Below are 17,534 nucleotides of genomic sequence, written 5' to 3' on the forward strand. Positions count from 1 at the left end.
TCAAGATAGTTTCTCAGGATAGACTTCTAGAGATAGAATTTCAGGGTCAAAGAATGTGAACATTTATGAGATTCTTGGCACACTGCCAAAGGGACTGCCAAGTCTACTCCTTCCAGTGTGGGCTCTTTGTACCCTTAGTGGCTTTGAGTAAGCTTCTTTTAGATAATCTCTGCCTTAATTAATAAAATAAAATGCACATACATATTTCTTTGATTTGCAACTCAGCGGCACATTTTTTCCTCTTAGAATCATTTTTCAATGGCAGGTGATTAATAATAAGTGGGATAAACAAGTTAGAGAACTTCCTTCTACCTCCCTTGAGGGGAGCTGCTGTTGGCTGCCAAGAATTCCAGTTCAGCTTGGCTGTTGAAACTCTCCAGCTTTGTTATTTTGAAAATTGAACATGTCTGTGTGTAGGTGGGGGGACCCTCCGTATGTTTTGCATGGTACGTTTCAACAGGGTATTGGCAAGGACAGGAGGACCGGTGGTGGAGGCTTTCCACCCGTCACACATTAGCAACGCTGTCTCAGCACTGGCTATGCCTACTCCTAATAGTTTCATGAAACGGGGAAGCTAGGGCTTTTTACTGATGAGAAAATGAAGACTCAACGAGGGGAGCCTCCTGATTCGGCTCCACGTCAACTCCCAGGAACCAGCTTATCTTCTTTAGATGGTGGCAAGATGACAGCAAGGTCACTTCCAGTCTGGCTCAGGCTGCCGGGAGCGAGGTGTGGGGAAGATGGTGAAGCCCAGCCTGGTTCCAGTGGGAGAACGACACAGTCAACAATGACTGCCAGGGACACAAGGAGTGGGAGGGCTTCACAGGTGCCCACTTCTGCCCAGGTACCCAGTGGTGCCCAGCTGCCAGTTTTTCTCAGGTATCAATATTGCATATATGCTAGTATTGCACAGGTGCTGGGCGTTGCCCAGAGGCTGGTATATGTATAGTTGCTAGTATGGCACAGGTGCTGGTATTTACAAAATATGTGGAGCCTGCCCCCTTTTGGAGGCTCCAAGACCCCATTTCTCCTCTCCAAGGGAAATTAGAAGGTTGGACATAAGTACGCAGATTGGTTTCTGTGGCCTTGTCTGGCACATGTGCAGCTATTTTGCTGGACTTCAAGGCACAGCCTCTTTTCTGTATCATAGTCCTCTGTGGGCCAGGACAAGGTTCTGACCCGAGAAAGGCTTCAGAGCTGAACCTTTGCAAAGTAATTAAGTCAGAAATGTCTTCCTTCTCTGCCCTCCTGTCTCTATCCCACCATGCACGGCGCAAACACGCCTCAGCTCCCCATTCTGCTTTCCCACCTCCAGGCTCTCATGCCCTATACCTCTGGTCAGAGACAGGATGTGCAGAGGCTTACCCACCATTTCTCCTGTGCCTGGAAGGATGTGTGTGGCAGAAGGCTTTGCAACTTTTCATCCTAAAGAATAAAACTTGAGTAGTAGAATTTCTGACTTCCTTGGGGTGGGAAGTTTGAGTAGAATGCCTTCCCTGGGCATCTCAAGTGCTCTATGGGCAGGCTTTAAGAGGTAGCCCTTCTGAATCCTTTGTTTTGATTTCCCCTCTGGGGTTCTAGTCAAGTATCTTTTGTCCCAGAGGAGTTGCAGATGTGACTGTAGGATGCCGAAGACCTTGATTCATTCTTTGTAGATTTTAGTGACAATGGCTGATGAACAGTCTGCGTCTACAAACCCAATAAATCTGGTATGAACTTCCGCTCCAGGGGCTGTAGTTTTCTGTGTGCATGGCATGCCACAACCAATACAGAGTCAGGTGAATTCGCAACTGTGTCAAAAGAGAATTTTGCTTTGATCCCAAGGGATCTGTTACAAGGTGCTTTTCCTTATCCAGGCCTCAACAATTTCTAAGCCATCTTTCTCCCCAGGCCTCTAATTCATCTTCACCTCTGGCTACCAATGTAATGTGCAAATCAGACCACATCTACACCCCATTTCCTCCTGTAAGCCCCTCCAAGGGCTCTCCATCACCTACAAGACGACATCCAGCCTCCACAGTATGATGGCCAGACCCCTCATTACTTGGTTCTTTGCAGTCTCTGGGTCCAGCCTCATCCTTCACTTCTGCGCAGACCACATGCTCCAGAAGAACATGGCATTGGCAGTTTCTGGACTCACCTTTATTTCTTTGCATTTCTGACCCCTGTGACTGGCTGACTCCTTCAGAACTAGGCTTAGAGTTCCTCCTCCAAGAAGGCTTCCCTGGCCTCCATTAGGCTCTTCATTTTTCTTCCAGTGTGGACCTCAAGCAACCTGAGCAGTTTTAACATATTTCCTGTTGTGATGAGTGTCCTCCAGGCAGTGGCAGTGACTTGCTCGCCCTAAGTCCCTGGCATGGTGCCTACTGTGTGGTATAAACTCAGGGGACATTTGGGGACTGAATGAAGGTATGTCACTGCCTGGATGCTGAGTTCTGGATGCTCACCATCATTTTGTCCTAATGTCTCCACTTGTCACCCTTAGAGGACAATGTCCGACAAGCAGCGGCTGTGACCTAAATGGTCCTGCCCCAGAGGAAGGGGTGGCCTGCCCTTGGGGCATCCAAGGGAGCCCCCAGAGTGTTGTATCTTTGGAGAGCTGAATGTAGAACACTTTCCTACTCTTTGACTTGGGGGGAAAAGAAGAACGATTTCAGCTATCTGAAAAATAAAAGGTGGCCAAAGTGTTTGGTTTAAAGTTAAAGATTGGGTGGGGGGTTTGCCTATCTTAAGCATCCTCTGAGATCTATAATGTTGGTAAGAGAGACCTCTTGATCACTGGGTGACCTTAGAAATAGAAGCTGGAGAATTCTATTGAGTCTCATTGTCAGGGCTCTGGATTTATGAGTTCACCCATGAACTGAGACATTCCCACGGTGTATACCTCTATTTGTTCCTGTGACAGCAAACTAATAAAACCCACAAAACCTGAAGCTACATCTCTCAGGGATTAGCAGAAGGATGGAGAAAAGTTTTCCCCTTGAAACTCCCCCACGTGCCTTAGGAAGCAGAATATGCTTTTTGGTTGGCTGGTGACAAGGTGGGAATATTTCAATGGGCTCTGAGCCCAGGTACTTAGCACATTGCTAGAGTTTAATGTATGTACACGCTTATTCAGTAAGTACCGAACACTCATGGGCCACCAGGTACTGTTAGGCAGTGCCTCCCTTGTTGGGGTAAAAATGTTCTGTGGGTCTCTCAAATTTCTCACATCTTGTGAGGCATGACCTGGCTGTTCTGGACTATCTTTTCAAGGAAGTTTGCATAGCAAACAGCTTTGGAAGACTGAGCTAGTACCTTCCTCCAGATAGAGGGGCAGACGTGCTTACTGCCCATCAGAAGAGACTCTGGTTCTCTTAGTTCAGGGTTCTTCTTCTGGAATTCAACCTACCATGTGGACAAGTATCCATTGGGGACCACCCACATTGTCCACCTGGGGCTAGGGAACAGGAAGTGCCCACACAAATATGCCAATGTCTATGCCCTTGCTGTAAGAAAGCCCTCTGCCCTGTGTCTTCTGTCAGCACCCATGGAACTGTTACAGCCTTGGCTTACCTCACAAGCAGGTATAATCTCAGTGCCCTCACAGTTCCTGACAAGCTTATATCCTTATTGAATTTCATATTCAAAACACCATAAATTAAAATAATTTAATCTTCATTTTGTGGATTAGAACTGAATCAGAGAAGTTAACTCTTCCTAAGTCACAGAGGTGGTTAGTGCTAGTGGGGAGGTTTTTGTTCAACTCTGTCCAATTCCAGAACCACAACTTTCCATAACATGTTGACATGATCGCAGATGTTCAAGTGCCTGTAGTTCTATTTGTGGCACAGCTCCTTCCCCCTCCCCCAAACCCCTTGACCTTTGAGGCATCTCTGTTGCTATGATGATAAGAAAGCTCAGGTGAGAAATGGAAAACAATTAAACAGCATCTCTTCCAAAGGAACATAAACAAGATAAAACCATCAGGAGTTGCTTCCATTGAAGAAGTTTTTCTCTGATATTTATGTAACAGTTGGCTTGCAGCTCCGACCTACTGTCCTTTCTTCTGGTGAGTGGATTGGATCCATTTCCCAATGAGCAGGATGGGCTGAGTCATGTGAATTTCAGATGGGGCAATGGGGTGGCTGGAGTAATGGGCTACTACTCCAGGATGACAGAATGACCTTGTACATTTCCACAATGCATTTTCATCCTGTTTAATTTGATCATTGCCTTATCTTTATGATAGAGAGTGACCTGTTTTTCCGGTGGCTTCCTGTGGCCTGTGACACAAAGCCCCATTTCTTAGCTGGGGCTTAAGACCCTCCGTGGTCCAGCCCTAGTCTACTGAGTGGCCAACACAACCTTCCCTTCTCCTCTGAAGGCTTCCTAATCCATCCCATGCCTCAGGTGGAACCGGCCTGTCCTTCCTTTGTGTTCCACATTTATCTGTTTCCCTTCTCTCACAGAATCTGTGACACTTTGGAGCTATCTACACTGATATGTTTATCTTTCCCACCAAGCCATGAGCTCTTGAAACAGGGCTGCTCATATTTGTGGCTTGCAGCTAAAGACTCAGAAACACTTACACACACACACACACACACACACACACACGATCTATCTCTGTATCTGAAATTTTACCATTACTCTTATTTTGGGGTTAAGCACTTTTTAAAAGCACAAAACATCCAAGGAGGATTAGTACAGATGTTTTATGGATATTCTGACAAGATGTAATCTACCCAGTCATTTTCCTCTTTGATAAGAGTGACCTGGATGGCAAGATTCTTGGGTGCTAGCACATGAATCAAGTGTGATCAACCTGAAAACACTTGCTGTCTTTATCTTGCTAATCATCCTGCAGAGCGCCAACAGCCCAGGACTCTAGGGCGGCCTCTGTCCCAGGCCAGCCCTTGACAGGGATGGGGATGTTAGTGTAAGAGCCCAGGTCATTGCTGGCACAGAGCCCTGGCCTGGAGTGCTCTGACCCCTGCACTGGGTCATTCCAGGGTCCCTGAGTCCTGGTGCCACCTGCTCTGTTCACAGAAAGAGTCCTCACTGATTCACCTCAGCCTACAGAAGAAAGGAGTCTCCTCTCTCCAGCCTACTGGTCAGACAGGCCTGGGCTCAAATGCTCCCATGGCCTTTAGGTGCTGTGTCATCTCCAGCAAGCCCTCCAAGCTTCCTGAGGCTCAGTTTCTGCAGGTGTTAAGGGTGAATGAGGCCACTCACTTGTGAGGATTGTGGTGAGGCTAAGAGGAACATGCATGGGGAAGGGGGCATTGCATACAGAGTGTGCTAGCTCCCCTTCCCTCTTCTTCCAGCCCTCCTTTTCTCCACCTCTCCCATTTTATCTGCCTTTTCGGCCTTTCCTCTCCACTTCCTTCCTCCTTAATGGCTTTTGGAGAATGGGCACATGCATAGGAGTGCACACTCGCCCCAATCCACATTTGTTGTAGACATGCTACATGGTGACTCTACGCATCGCTGGGGGAGGGATAAAAGATAAGGAATGTGCAGTCCCTTACCAGAGGGAGCACCATTATTTGCACACCAGTGTGCACTGGATGCCCATGGGGGGTGTGCATGTGCATTCTCATTGGTAGGATGCTCTTGCTCACCTCTACAGTTAGCCTGTGACAGCTCCCTTCTGGGGACATTTGGATAGGCCACCTTGGATGACCCATCCTGGCAACATCCATGTCACCTCTGCATCTGATTCTGGTTGGGACTGAGGGCTGGGAGTGAGCTATGCTTCAGTACGGTTTTCCAGGACATTCGGTGGACATGGAGGGCAAGCACCAGGGGAGGCAGGGACCAGTTCTGAGAGAGCAGTGAGTAGGGGGTCCCCGGGGCTGCTGCAGAAAGAGTGGGGAAGAGCCACCAGCATCTTTTTCCAGCACAGACACTAGTGGCAGCATCAGGGGGCCCAGGTCCTCTGGGCTGACCCTCTCCCTGGAGACTTTTGTAAAGCAAGGCATGCCTGCATGTGGATTCTGGGTGCCTCCTCTGTGCCCACTGGGCAGTGATGAGTGCTCATCATCCTTGAACATGAGGACATATGCCCCGTATGTTCTCAAAATCCTGAAGTGATGTCACAACTGAAGGGATGTTGGGTAGCTGGTTGGTACAGTTGTTTCCCAAATGTGTTCCGGGGACTCTTGGCCCCCAGATTTGTAACGGGTATTCTGGGAAGCAATGGGGTGTCTGGAAAAATACATTTGGGAAATGCTGAATTCATCCCCCTATGCCCACACCCCAAGAGTCATGGCACACATTGGAACACAGGATGGCAAGAGGCCTCACATGGCTTTAGATTTGCTTAACATGCCATTTTACACATCTATTTGCACATGCAACACCCTTTTTGTTTGGGCTGTTTATCACCATTTTTCCAGGCTGGTATTTTATAGATCACACTTTGGGACACATGGATGTAGTCAAACTCTTGGTTTTACAGATGAAAAAGTGGTGGGGCAGCAAACTTGGGTTACTCCACGGAAGGTCTCACCGTTTGAAGATCACCAGTTCCTTTCCTTCTATTTCTCCCCCCTGTTCCCATGTCAACCCTATAACTTCCAGCTCTTTTGCTTGGTGGCCACTCCTGGCAGGGCTTGGATCCTGTTATCCCCTAGGGAGAGTGATGGGGGACCTTTTTGCTGACTCCCGGGCATAGATGGTGCAGCCTCAAGAAACCTGAGTTGTAGGGAGTTCAGGGAAGCCCAGGCTGCAGGCTGAAACTTGGACCTGCTGGTCTCTGAGTGACTGCTGAGTTGCGGGGAGTCTAGAAAGACACTTACGAAAGAGGATGGTTAGTAAGTTCATCTTCTCTCCCTGTTGTTCATTTTATCTTTTAAAAATGTTTTTATTTATTTATTTATTTATTTATTTATTTATTTATTCTTGAGACAGAGAGAGACAGAGCATGAGCAGAAAAGGGGCAGAGAGAGACACACAGCATCTGAAGCAGACTCCAGGCTCTGAGCTGTCAGCACAGAGCCCAATGTGGGGCTTGAACTCACAAACTGTGAGATCATGACCTGAACCGAAGTTGGATGCTTAACTGACTAAGCCATCTAAGTGCCCCATAAAATGTTTATTTATTTTTGAGGGAGAGAGAGAGAGGGGGGGCAAAGAGAGAGAGGGACAGAAGTTCTGAAGCAGGCTCCACACCTACAGCAGTGAGCCTGACATGGGGCTCGAACTCGTGAGCTATGAGATCCTGACCTGAGCTGAAATCGGAGCTCAACTGACTGAACCACCCAGATGTCCCCATCAGTTTAAGTGACAGTTACTCCTCCTCAGGAAATGTTTAGAAGTGGTACAATGAGGAAGTTTCATTAACCAATACATATGCACTACCTATGCAGCACTAGTAATTGACATCAGAAGACAGCACTGAGCACCTGATGCATCTGTTCCCACCATCAACCCTGACCCTTGGTACTAGAGGGTTTCAGAAGAAGTCCCTCAGGATGGGTCACTTTGCCATGCAGATTATTTTGAGCTGAAAGTAATTGGTGCCCAAAACACCAAGGAAGAAACTCTGACCTTCCCCCAACTATCTCTAAGAATTTAGATAGAGGACTTGGGGCGCCTGGGTGGCGCAGTCGGTTAAGCGTCCGACTTCAGCCAGGTCACGATCTCGCGGTCCGCGAGTTCGAGCCCCGCGTCGGGCTCTGGGCTGATGGCTCAGAGCCTGGAGCCTGTTTCCGATTCTGTGTCTCCCTCTCTCTCTGCCCCTCCCCTGTTCATGCTCTGTCTCTCTCTGTCCCAAAAATAAATAAACGTTGAAAAAAAAAATTAAAAAAAAAAAAGAATTTAGATAGAGGACCTACTCCAGGAATGGAGCTATCATCACAATTACATTATCCAGAGGAAGTAAAAGGAGGAGTTTAGCAAAGTATCTTTGTTAAAATTCCTCTCCCTGTCCCATTGTTTCTGAGGGGCCCAGTACACATTTGTTTACCAAATAATTACCCTTTTTCACCTTCCAGTGAATCGCCTTCCTTCCCTTTGAAGTCCCAGACCCCTACCTCCTTCCCCTTAGTTCGGGGGACATATATATCTCATTTTGCCTGCCTTTGGAATCCCACGTTTATGTGGATTCCCAGGACGTACAAAATTAAATGTGATTTTTGTGGCCAATCTGTCTCATGTCAACTTGATCCTTAGACCAGCCAGAAGGACCTTGAAACATAGAAGAAAACTTTTTCCTCCTCAACACTACCATGGAGCCATGTCCACTTGAGGGATGAGAACATTGAAGCCAGAAAGGTCAAGCAAGTTGACTGAGGACCTAGGATCAGGAAAGGAGGATCCAGGGCCCAAACCCAAGACAATGACATTCTGCAGTCTGTGCTCCAGCCATGGTCATTAGGGGAAGGATGGGTTCACTCATAATTATTTAATGGGGCCGATTTCTCTAATACTGTGCCTTAGAAAACCATCACTTCAGCCAGTGTCCTCACATCCAGGGCAACCTATTTCTTGAGGAACATTCCACGTTTACATTTGTTTCATGAAGCTGGTACTTTTGTGGGGAAAAGAATGCTGGTCACTGGACCCTCTTCTCCTGGGAGGCCCAGAAGCCCTCTGCACTGTCTATGCTGAGGACAGGCCAATGGGGCCAGAAGTGGACGGTCCCATCCTCACACACACAGACTGTAGTGGAGAACACAATGTCACACTGGTGAAAAGCAAGGCCTGGGTGGTGGTTATCTTTCCCCAATTACAGTAATGTTGTTTGACTCTGAATGCTTGGTTACATTTCAAATTTATTTCCAATCATTTAGAACTGGATCGATGGGAGACAAAGGTGCCTTTTAGCGCTGGCACCTGCTGTTCCCCCCAAATGTCAAGGACTGACATTTGATGCCATTATCCCCAGTCAGCTTACAGATGACTCACTTCCTTGCTTCCCCAGCCCTCAGGCCCACCCACCCAGCAAGGACTTTCACACCATGCTGATGACAAACCACACTGCCCAGGGGGACCCAGATTTTCTCCCTCTGGCAGAGCAAAGGTGGGCCTCCTGGGTGACCACTGCATCCCTGGGTGCCTGGGACAGGCCTCTCCTGGCTCAGTTCCTCCTTCTTTCTTTCCTGTCCCCAGGCTGGCACCCAGAGTTCTCAGGTCAGGTGCATATCTTGGGATGAGATGGGTGCTCTCATGGTCTGCCTGGTGGTCCAGGTAGCAGGGTGGGGCTGTGGGGTGTATCTTTTCTCGTGAAGAAGGCATTGGGGGAGAGGAGACCCGGTGCCCCTCAGATAAAGTACTCCTTTCTGCTGCTGTCCCCACCTGTGTCCTGGAGGGAGAGGTCATCCTGCAGGGCTGCGTCTGCACTTTCGGCAAACTCCGTGCCCTTGGCCTCATTGGTGTGGTAGGTGCCCTTGTGCCCGTACAAGTAGCGTAGAGTGATGACAAGCAGGCAGATCAGGATGATGGCTATCGCTGTGATCACGCCTGCAGAGGGAACAAATGCATGGCTCTGTCTGGGGCAGGCGCCTGGGACGGGGGTCAGGACTCATAGGGCTTGTGCCAGGACAGACACTGCTACAGTCAGCACCAACCCAGACAGGCTGGCTCATTCCTGCCCTTCTCCTTCCTGCCTGGCATGTGCTCACCCTTATCCGCACCCATCTGAGTTACTCCAACCTCCCTTCCTCTTTCCCCCTCCTTCCACTCAGACTGGCGCAGACTGAGGCTGGGATAGGATTCCAGCACTGACCCTTGCTCAGGGCCACTCAGTCTACTGAGGAAGACAGACTTCTGTGCATACCCTGCAGAATCAACTACATGAGTTTACCTAAAACTGAGAGGTTCATGGCCTCAGGACTTGCAGTTTTAAATCCAGAATGATCTCAACTGAGAAGTTCCCCAGGGTGTGAGACTTGGTACTAAATCTAGGAAAGTGCCCCGAAGGCTGGGCCCTGGTGGCCACCCTGCCTTGTGCACTCTTAGTAGGAACAAGACAGGGCCATGGGAAGCACTTGGGACAGGTTGGGGGGAGTGTGGCTCACTGTTCATCACCCTACCTTAGCTCTGGCACGCTCTCTGGAGGTGAAGGCTGCATGGGTTTGCCAGAGGAGCAGGGGCAGCCAAGCAGAGGACTGGAGAGGGAGGGGGTTCTGCAGGACACCCAGTAAAGGCGTGGAGTGTGAACAGCAGTCAGCCCCTCATTTCTGTTTGGACTCAGGAGCGGTTGGGAGGTGAAGCTGGGAGGCTGGGCGGTAGGGGCCAGGTCACTCAGGGCTTGGGAGTGATGGGGTGAGGGGACACCAGTGAGTTTTAGATGGGCTTAGGCGTGGCCCCTCATGCAACCTCACCCTCATTCAGGCATTTGCTCTGAAGCCTTGGGTGGATTCTCCCCTGAGCACTCCCTCTGATTCTCCTGCTTGGAGGCCCAGGACAGCTCACCTGCAATGATGGCGATGTTCACACCCAACGTCATGAAAATGTGGTCAGAGTCGACCATTTCTGTGAACAGAAGAGAAGAACCTAAGTGGGGAGAGGAAATCCTCCCATGCTCAGCAGTGTGTCTGCACCCCCGCCCCCACTCACAGGTGCACAGCATTGTGAACGGGCCGAGTGGACAGAGGGCAGTGTGTGGTCAGGCTTCTGGCTCTTCCTGGTCGCTGACCAGTCTGGAGAGGACGTGGGAACCACAGTGGAGGCTGACCTGGTTCCTGCGTCTCTGAGTGGGGTGAGGGGCGGACTCCTTGCATTGGGCAGGTGCTCGGTAGACACGTTAGGTAGGCTAGCTCAGTAGTGCGCATGAGGGTAGGCAGTCATGTGCCCGGTACCAGCAGCATCTGCCTTTGGGCCTCGGCTTTCTCACAATAATGGTAAAAACAGACCATTTGTGAAGTGTCCCCACACGTGGAGGGTCCAAACATGCCAGGTGTTCATTCAGTTGCCTCTCACCCATCATATCATGTGGTCTTCCCAGCAGTCCCATGAGGTGGATGGTATTACTAGCCTATTTCACAGGTGGGACCCTGAGAGTGAGGGAGTAACGTGCCCAGGGTCACACTGGCAGGACAGTCAGCCCACACTCCCGCATCTGGGGGGCAACTTTCTCCTTTCTCTGTTGAAGCCACCCTCCCAGGAGGGCTCCTGTCTGGTGGCTCCTCCCCAAGTCCCCTCTGTGGTCTCCGATTGGCTCTCTTGTGGGCAGGGCCGCACTGGGGCACTCTCAGAGTTACTGACTGGTCTGGCCACAGGGCTAGCATCTCAATTGGAATAGGAAGCTGTACATCACCTCCAGCTGCTTCACAGAGTGTCTCCTCTCTCCTCTGGGAGATGAGTAAGGAGAAGGATTTATTAGACCACAGAAATCTCAGTGTTAACATGGAAATCCCATGTTTCAATTATAATGGCTACGCATATTAAAGCAGAGAAGGCTACTTCGTAATAGTCCTTTCTGCTCAGATAATCACTTTAATTATAGTGGGATGAGGTCATTCTCCCCAGCTTCCAGATGCCTCTTTCTGAGAAGGGACTGGCCGTGGTGCGAGGAAGGAGAGTGTGGTGAGTAAAGGGAAGGCTCCAGGCTGGAGGCAGAGGAGGAGGAGAGCCTGCCCAGAGTTTGGAGGTGGTGAAGAGGGTAAAAGAGGTCCCTCAAGTCAGCAAAGAGACAGAGCAAGCACACAGCAGGAGTCAGGGAAGGGGAGGGAGGGGGAGGCAGGAGGAGAGCTCAGTTCAGCCTTCTAAGTGCTTCACGGTACTGAGAACTGAGGCAGGAGGGGCAGGAAGTACAAGTGGCATCCGACTCTGAGATTCAGGGTGGACAACAACAGCCCGGATTTCAGCATGTAGCACATTGTAGGTCCTCAATAATTATCTGTTGAATGCATGACTGCATCCATAAATGCAGGCATATATGAGTGAATGGATTCAGATGCTGGCACTGCGGACCTTATTCAATCACCAAGAACTTCAGAGTTCAGGAAGAATAAAGAATGGCCCCCTCCTGAAGTTGGCATGGATGGCCATAGAAGTTCAAATACCTAGAATTGCCACTTGGGATTTTCCATGTTGAAGACCAGCATTTCTTAGGCCAGTGTGTCCAACCCAGTCAGGGTTAGAAGGGATTGCTGGTTCTTCCTCTTTGAAAAACACCTAGCAACAGCTTAGCCTGTGACAGGTGCCATCCTCAGCATTTACCGGGCTTGGCCCCCATGGCCATCCCATTTGGTAGAAGTTACTATTATTCCCATCTTACAGATTTGGAATCTGAGTGCCAGAAAAGTGTTACTGTATTCCCTGGATCTTATAGCTGAAAGAGAGTCAGAGGTCAACCAAGTCAAGCCCAGGCTGCTCTGGGTCAGTGTGCTGAACCCCGCCTGGCACTGCCCAGTACTGCTTAAGTGCTAGATGAGGTATTTGGCTTGAAACACTTGGGGTGAATTTCTTAGCTTGTGTTTAGGGACCTTGCACCCAAACCTATATACTGGAACACTGGAAGCTCTCCCTGCAGGCCAGTGGGGTGGGGACAGGAGGGATCTGAGGTCTCTGAGGGGTCAACAGGGCTCCCTCTGAGCTTATGTGTGCCCGGGAGCAAGGTGGGCAGGCATGCCTCATCTCCATGCCCTACCCCTCTGGGTGTGTGGAGCTGAATTTGCACAATGTGATTGATCCCAGGGAGGTGACACTTCAGCATGACCGGAACGGCTATAGAGCTCAGAACTGGCACAGCAGAGGAAGCTCAGGCCTGTCTGGGAGGATGGAGATGGTGTGAGAAGTGGTTCTCAAAGCGTATTCCTGGGACCAACAGTATTTCCTACAAGCCTGCTAGAAACGCAAATTGTTGCGCCCCATCTCAGACCTGCTGTATCAGAAACAAGGACCTGGATCTCACAATCTGTGGTGATAGGCCTCTAGGTGGTTCTGATGCATGCTCTGTGCTGAGAACTGCTGCTGTATGAGAAGACTTCTCCGAGGGAAGTCGTTAGGATTGGCCTTTGAAGGATGAATAGGAGTTTGCTGCATAGACAGGAGTATAAGTGTTGTAGGCAGAGAGCTCAGCACCCACAACAATGCTCACCTCTCTGTAGCTCTCACTTTCCCTCTAAATGTCTGTTCGCCATCCATGACACTGAGGCTTGTGAAGCCTACGTTTTCATCTCTTGCCTCTGGAGATGGAGTTAGAATGCTCATCGGCTATGCTCCCTTGTCCTGGGTCCCTGTAGCCGGTGGTGATGATAGGGATATTTGGAAGAGTAGCTGGAATGAGCTCCATTCTGCCCAAGGAAGTTGATGGGCTAGTGTGCAAGCAGATAAGGACCCTGGAATAAAAGCCCACCCCTAGCTGGGGTTGAAGGGTGAGTATGTGATTGGAGATGGCATCATTCTGAGTTCAGGACTTGGGGCAGAGGGATTTATGGGAAGCCTTAGGGAGTGCATTTATGGCAGAGGTAGGTGTTATTTATGGCTAGGTGTGGGTCCGAGATCAGAAAAAAGTAACTGTGTGTAGCCCTCAGATTGGACAGGCATTGGAGACCTCAACCTTTTTACAGAGATCCCAGGTACCCTGTGGTTTTCTTTCTTGGCTCCCTTTAAGACTGCAATGCCCTCGCCAGAGAGAAAGCTCTACAAACCCCAGAACCACATTAGCCCTGCTCAAAGTTCTATGCCCAGCATCGGGCTGTGTACCTGGCACCCAAGAACGGTTGTTGGATGTTATTTGAAACCTGGCCCCTTTGGAGGAACTGAGAATCAAACTGCCCTTTGCGCTGTCCACATCATTGTGAAGACAAGCTTTGGGTTCAAGTCTTGGCTTGACCAGTTTCACAGTAGTGCATCCAGCAAAATATTTAACACTGACTGGCTTTAGTTTCTGTATATGTAAAACAAGATTAACCATACCCACCCTGTGGTTGGGATTAGAAAAGATATGCATGATAATGATATTTTATGTATGTTGTGTAGACAAGACCTACATGGCACATAGCTCAGAATAGGTATTTACTAAGTTGTCATCATTTTTTTTTTTTAAAGAAAAGCAGACTGCCATGTGCAGCACCTCATTTGGGTGTATCTGCTCTTGGAAGCTTGACGAGCCTATGCTCTCCTACAAATGGACCTTGAGACCTTGTTTGGAGATTCTAGCAAGACAGTGCAGCCACTCATATGCCCTTGACTGAAGAGCAGTCCTCCTCTATCGGGGAAGGTCATCGTCTTCAACAGAGTGTGCAGCTTTCGGAGGGACGCACAGGGAGCAGTGAGGGAGGAAGGGGATGCCTGCCTAGCCAGGCAGTTTTGCTGAATCAACCAGGGCCATCAATGGGTTGCTGTCACAGAGGTGGCAGCCAGATGGTCCTCACATCCTGTCTCCACTCTTTTGATCTCATCCTCATTACTACTCTGGTTTGCACATAATTCAATGCCAATCACCTAAGCCACCCACTCACAAATGTTTGGAGTCCATGCAGAGGATGGGCACTGGTCATGGATTCCTATGACGGGCCTGGTGGACAGTAAATCAACATCTGGGTGCTGAGTGTCTCTGTGTTCCCAGGATCACCGTCGGCACAGAGGAGGTTCCAGGAAACAGAGAATGAGTCTCTCTCTGGGAGATACGACTGTGACATAAAACTTATTTAAGGCAGGGTTTGTCAAACAGTAAATCCCAACCCACTGGTGGGTCCTAACTAGAGAGAGAGAAATAGAGAGAGGAGAGGGAGAGAGAGAGAGTGTGTGAGAGAGAGAGGGAGAGAGAGAGGAGAGCTCAGAAAGCATTAGGCTCTATCATTCAGCCAGGGTGAATACTGTTTGGTGGGGCTTTGGTTTCATTTGGGCACACACACCAAATGCATTCACCATACTGTTCAGAGGCCATGACTTAGACCACAGCACCATAAAAGGGAAAAAACCAAATCCCTAGTCCTGCAGCACTGGGCTCAAGGGAGCCCAACTCTGAGCAGGCAGATGGTGAAGAAAACACAGCTTCACTCTGACAAAAGCTGACGTGGGCCAAGGCGGGAAGGTGGCCACGGTGTATGACAGCTCCGGGCTTCTGAACCCCAGTGTGGCCAGCCAGAGTCCTCGCCACAAGGCCAGGGCCTGGGCCATGAGCCAAGTGCAGGGATAACAGATGCTTCCTGTGAGCTGAGCTGGTGGGTCTCTTGGGGGAGAGGAAAGGGAAGAGCTGTTACTGCCCTAAACTGTTCAGGGAAGTTGCCCTCCTGTGGGGGCAGGGGTGGGGTGGTGAGCGGGAGGAACATTCCCTCATGATGGGGATAAGGCCACGTGTCCTGGGGGTTTAGCCTCAAGAGGGTGTGGAGGAGGAAGGCCACTCGGCCGGCACAGGCACTGGGCACTGGGCACGGTCTCCACGGAAGTCTCCTCATTTCATCCTGCAGCAGGCATGCAAAAGGGAACTTCCTTCCCTTTCTCTAAGTTACAGAAAATGACATGCGTGCCAAAGAGGTCAAATAATGGGGCGAAACTCACAGCCAACCAAAGGCAGAGCCTGTGTTCAATCGGAGGATTCTCCAGAACCAGAGTGTGCACCCTCCGAAGTGCTGGGAATGGCTTTCTCCTGTGCAGTCTGCAATCTGGCTGCAGCCAAGGGCTGTCGACCCTCCATACAGTCCACAGGGTGGCCGGCCACCTGTCTTCTGGTCAAAGGCAGCGGGGCACACAGGTGCTGCGGCTCATTGAAGGTGATGTTCCCGGTTCCGGCTGGCAGCTTGGGCATGGCCAACAGGACACAGAACTTTAGCCGCAGCTGGACCCTGGGGGCTGGGGGCTGGGGGTGCTTCCCAGATGTTGACAGAGAGCAGAGGTCAGGTGCTGGCCCCAGGGACACAAGTCCAGAATCTCCCTTCTTTGGTGTTTTCTGATGAAGCTGTGTCAAGGGCACTCTTCTTCCCCTAGAGGTGTTATCTTCCCACCTCCTGCCCACCTCGGATGGTTTTCCTGGTGCCTCAAGGTTATGGAGGAAATGCCTGCTCCCTGCTTCTCTCGCCCAACTGGGGCAGAGGACTCTGGGAGAGTGAGTTCCTTCGAGTCAAGGGGGAGAATGCCTTCAGACTAGGCGGTCTATGTGTTCTGGGAAGAGGAAGATTGTTTCAGCTTTAAAACCATGAAGGGGAAGTCATGGAGTCCTTGGAGAGTTCCTCCCATGACAACTGTGTCAAGGACAGCAGTGCAGAGGCTGCCACACCACCGCCTACGGTTTGCCAAGTTCCATGCCACTCACCCAGACTTCTATTTCAAGGAAACTACGGATCTGGTTAGAAGAGCTGCTCTCCCCTGGCCGTGACTTTGTGTGAGTCTGATTTGGGTTCAGGATGAGGCCAGCGACTAGGGGAGGGACAGGAAACTTTGTGGCTGCAGAAAGTTCTCCTTGGCTCCCACTGGGGTTTCTTCTTCCTGCACTAGATTCATGCCTCCAAGTCCTCATGCCAGTCAAGCAGAAGAAAGCAGTTGACGGCTGAAGTTTATGAACTGCCTTTTCTTTTTTGGTGAAAAACAGGTCAATCATATTTCCTTTTCTTGGATGATTTGTTGTTATCACAGTCTGAAAGGCTGTAACACTGAAGCTACAACTGGGGAAGAGTTGGTCTCAGGATGGAAGTGTGACAAAGTGACAATTACACATTGTCTGTCCATGTCTCTCGCACGGCAGCCATGTTGGCTGTGTAGGTGGCATTCACCCAGCCCCAATGGCACGTGCCCACAGGGAGCTCAGGACTTGGTTGAGGACACGTGACATATTTATGTGAAAACGGACTGCCGACACTGTCTGTGTCGTAAGGTGTCAAAACAAGCAATAAAGATATGCCTGGGGGTGTCACAGAGGGCACTCACCCATCAGACTCTGGGCCGCAGGACTCCCAGATTCTGTGACAGTGGTTTTGATTTTGCTCATGCTTTTGTTTGTTCTTTCTTTCCTCAGCAAAATGTCTCTAGCACCTACTTTTACAGCAGCAAGCTCTCTACTTGAGTCCAGGCCCTTGCCTTTAGGGAGCTTGCTGTGTGACAGACTGAGAGAAATGCATCTGTGGGTAAGTTCAGAAAGGGTAGTTTAAAGAAGGGCTTCCTGGAGGAGGAGACCCCCCCCCCAACACTGGCCTGCTCAGATGGTGGGATGGACAGGCCAGCGGGGGGACCTGGGTGCAGTGGTGAGAGAAGAGCACGGAGGGGAACTTCGCAGTGGGGTGGCCAGGACTTCTGTGTGGGCATAACTGCTGTGGTACCTGGTCATTGTATGTGAGATGCAGGGCCCTCTTCCTGTGCTTTTGTGGGAGGCAGAACTTCTCAGGCAAGTTAGCTCACCTCTTGGAGCCTTCTTACCACTTCTGTAAAGTAGGGAGTGAAACCTGCTCCTGATAGGGTTAGTGGGGGCTGCCGGCAAGGTGTGGGGTCTCAATCTGAGTGTGCCTCGTGATTTCCTGGGGGCTTTGTGACACCACAGATCCCTGCACTCACCCCAGATTTTGACACCTAGTGTGGCCCCCAGAATCTGCATTTCTCAACATGTTCCCATGTGCAGTTGATGCCGCTGGCCCTGGGAGGACCCCTGAGCTCATGATGGTGAG

General features: G+C 50.2%; 1 protein-coding gene across 1 annotated transcript in view; it reads right to left on the reverse strand.

The window, feature by feature from the left end:
• Positions 1–8,745: 8,745 nt before the first annotated feature.
• GYPC (glycophorin C (Gerbich blood group)) overlaps positions 8,746–17,534 on the reverse strand; it is a 42,723-nt gene continuing 33,934 nt past the window's right edge. Inside the window, exons 2-3 of the mRNA XM_043576516.1 lie at positions 10,405–10,464; positions 8,746–9,450 (exon numbers count right to left, since the gene is read on the reverse strand). Of these exons, the coding sequence (XP_043432451.1) occupies positions 9,251–9,450; positions 10,405–10,464 (260 nt within the window). The 3' untranslated portion in view covers positions 8,746–9,250. The remainder of the gene's footprint in view (positions 9,451–10,404; positions 10,465–17,534) is intronic.

The sequence above is a fragment of the Prionailurus bengalensis genome, chromosome C1 (genome assembly GCF_016509475.1).
Source record: "Prionailurus bengalensis isolate Pbe53 chromosome C1, Fcat_Pben_1.1_paternal_pri, whole genome shotgun sequence".
Lineage (NCBI taxonomy): Eukaryota > Metazoa > Chordata > Mammalia > Carnivora > Felidae > Prionailurus > Prionailurus bengalensis.